General features: G+C 53.7%; 1 protein-coding gene across 1 annotated transcript; it reads left to right on the top strand.

Moving 5' to 3' along the window:
* Window positions 1–240: 240 nt before the first annotated feature.
* Window positions 241–1,464, top strand: DQ04_11501000 (hypothetical protein; the record flags this gene model as incomplete). The annotated part of the gene is made up of 1 exon (XM_009316538.1): window positions 241–1,464. The coding sequence occupies one exon, from the start codon at window positions 241–243 to the stop codon at window positions 1,462–1,464; it is 1,224 nt and encodes a 407-aa protein (XP_009314813.1).
* Window positions 1,465–1,526: the final 62 nt, after the last annotated feature.

Here is a 1,526-nt window from a genome sequence, read left to right as displayed (position 1 = left end):
TATATATATATATATATATATATATTAATATATACTGCTGCACTTTGGTGTGTGTGCGTGCGTGCGTGTTGAGTGAGTGACTGTATGCCTCTGTGTTGTTTGTTGTTGTTGATCTATATGTATGTTTGCTGTTTCCATTTGTGTGCATCGCGCTGTTCCTTTGGCATTGTTGGTTGTTGTTGTTGTTTGTCGTTGTGGGTATGCCCGAGTGAAGTGGATAGAGAAGAATCACAACACGAGATGAGCAGCAAGAACCACGGAAGCAACCACAAGACCCCCCCTCCTCCGCCAGAGGGTGTGCTGTCCGTCGTCCGTACCGCAGTTAAGAGCGGCCACACCGACTTGCTGCAGCGGCAATGCAATCAGCTCATAGGGCGTATCACGGTGCTCGCGACAATCATTCTGGAGACGACGAGCAACACACTCGACCGTGGCGCAACGCCGCGGGTGCGACACGTCGACCCAACAGTCACAGCGCTGCAAAAGCCCGGCGTCCACACAAATAATAATATCAAGAGTGGTAATAAAGGTGTTAGCGCCTCTGGTGGCTCTGTTGCGGGGAGCAAAACACCTAATCCGTCTTTGGGTACTCCCAAGCTCGCCTCTGTGGCGAGGAATTTGTTTACAACGGATACGCACTCGGCATCGACCCCCAGGGCGGGCGTCGGCGACAGCCGTAATGGTGCACTGCGCTGCAAGAGTGGCAATGCACTGTGGAGCCCCGGTGTAGGCGAATCGTCGCAGTACTTCATCGAGAAGCGGGAGCTCACCGATGAGGAAGTAGCAGCAGCACTCGCTGTGGTGGCGCGCGGTGAGCAGCACCCGTACCACGAGCTGATGCATATAGAGTCGTTTGAAGTAAAGGAATCTGGGAAAGCGTCACCACGTTGCGATGAGACACAGCGTCTCCTTTCCTACTGCTGTTTCACAAGGGCCATATACGCCCACTACCCTTCTGTTGCTGCAACAGCGACGCCGCGGAAAGAAAGCGGTAAAGGGGGACTGAATAAGCCGTTGCGTCGTCCAGGATCTGCCTCAAGGACAAAGTCTGGTAGCCTTAAGACAACGCCGTCAAAGACACCACGGGGGGGCACCACAAAGTGCAACGATGCCACACCACACGTGGCGGAAGCCGACGAGATGTCTGGGCGTGCTGGGGTCGTTGTGTGGGAGCCGGCACTTCCTCCGGGACAGCTCACTCATAGTGCGCCGAGTGCCACTAACAGTAAAAGAGCCGTCGTTCCCCCAGCGCGTGGCGATGGTGATGATGCTCCAGACGCAGATCTCTCCACCCCTGTGAACGGTGATATCCGTTTCATTTTGCGGTCTTCGGATCGGCTTTACAAGGTGTTTTTTTCATCCACAACAACGTTGTGCAGCGGCACAAATGAGGGGCACAACCACATTCAAGGCGCAAAACCGCCTATTCAACTGCGTCCGATCCCCACGACATCCTTCAACTGACGTGTGCGCCTCCAACACATGAGTGTCCGACAGGAAATTACAGTTTGTCTTTTTTTTTTTTT

The sequence above is a fragment of the Trypanosoma grayi genome, assembly GCF_000691245.1.
Source record: "Trypanosoma grayi strain ANR4 Tgr_1150_V1, whole genome shotgun sequence".
Lineage (NCBI taxonomy): Eukaryota > Euglenozoa > Kinetoplastea > Trypanosomatida > Trypanosomatidae > Trypanosoma > Trypanosoma grayi.
This window is presented reverse-complemented; position numbering and strand designations above follow the sequence as displayed.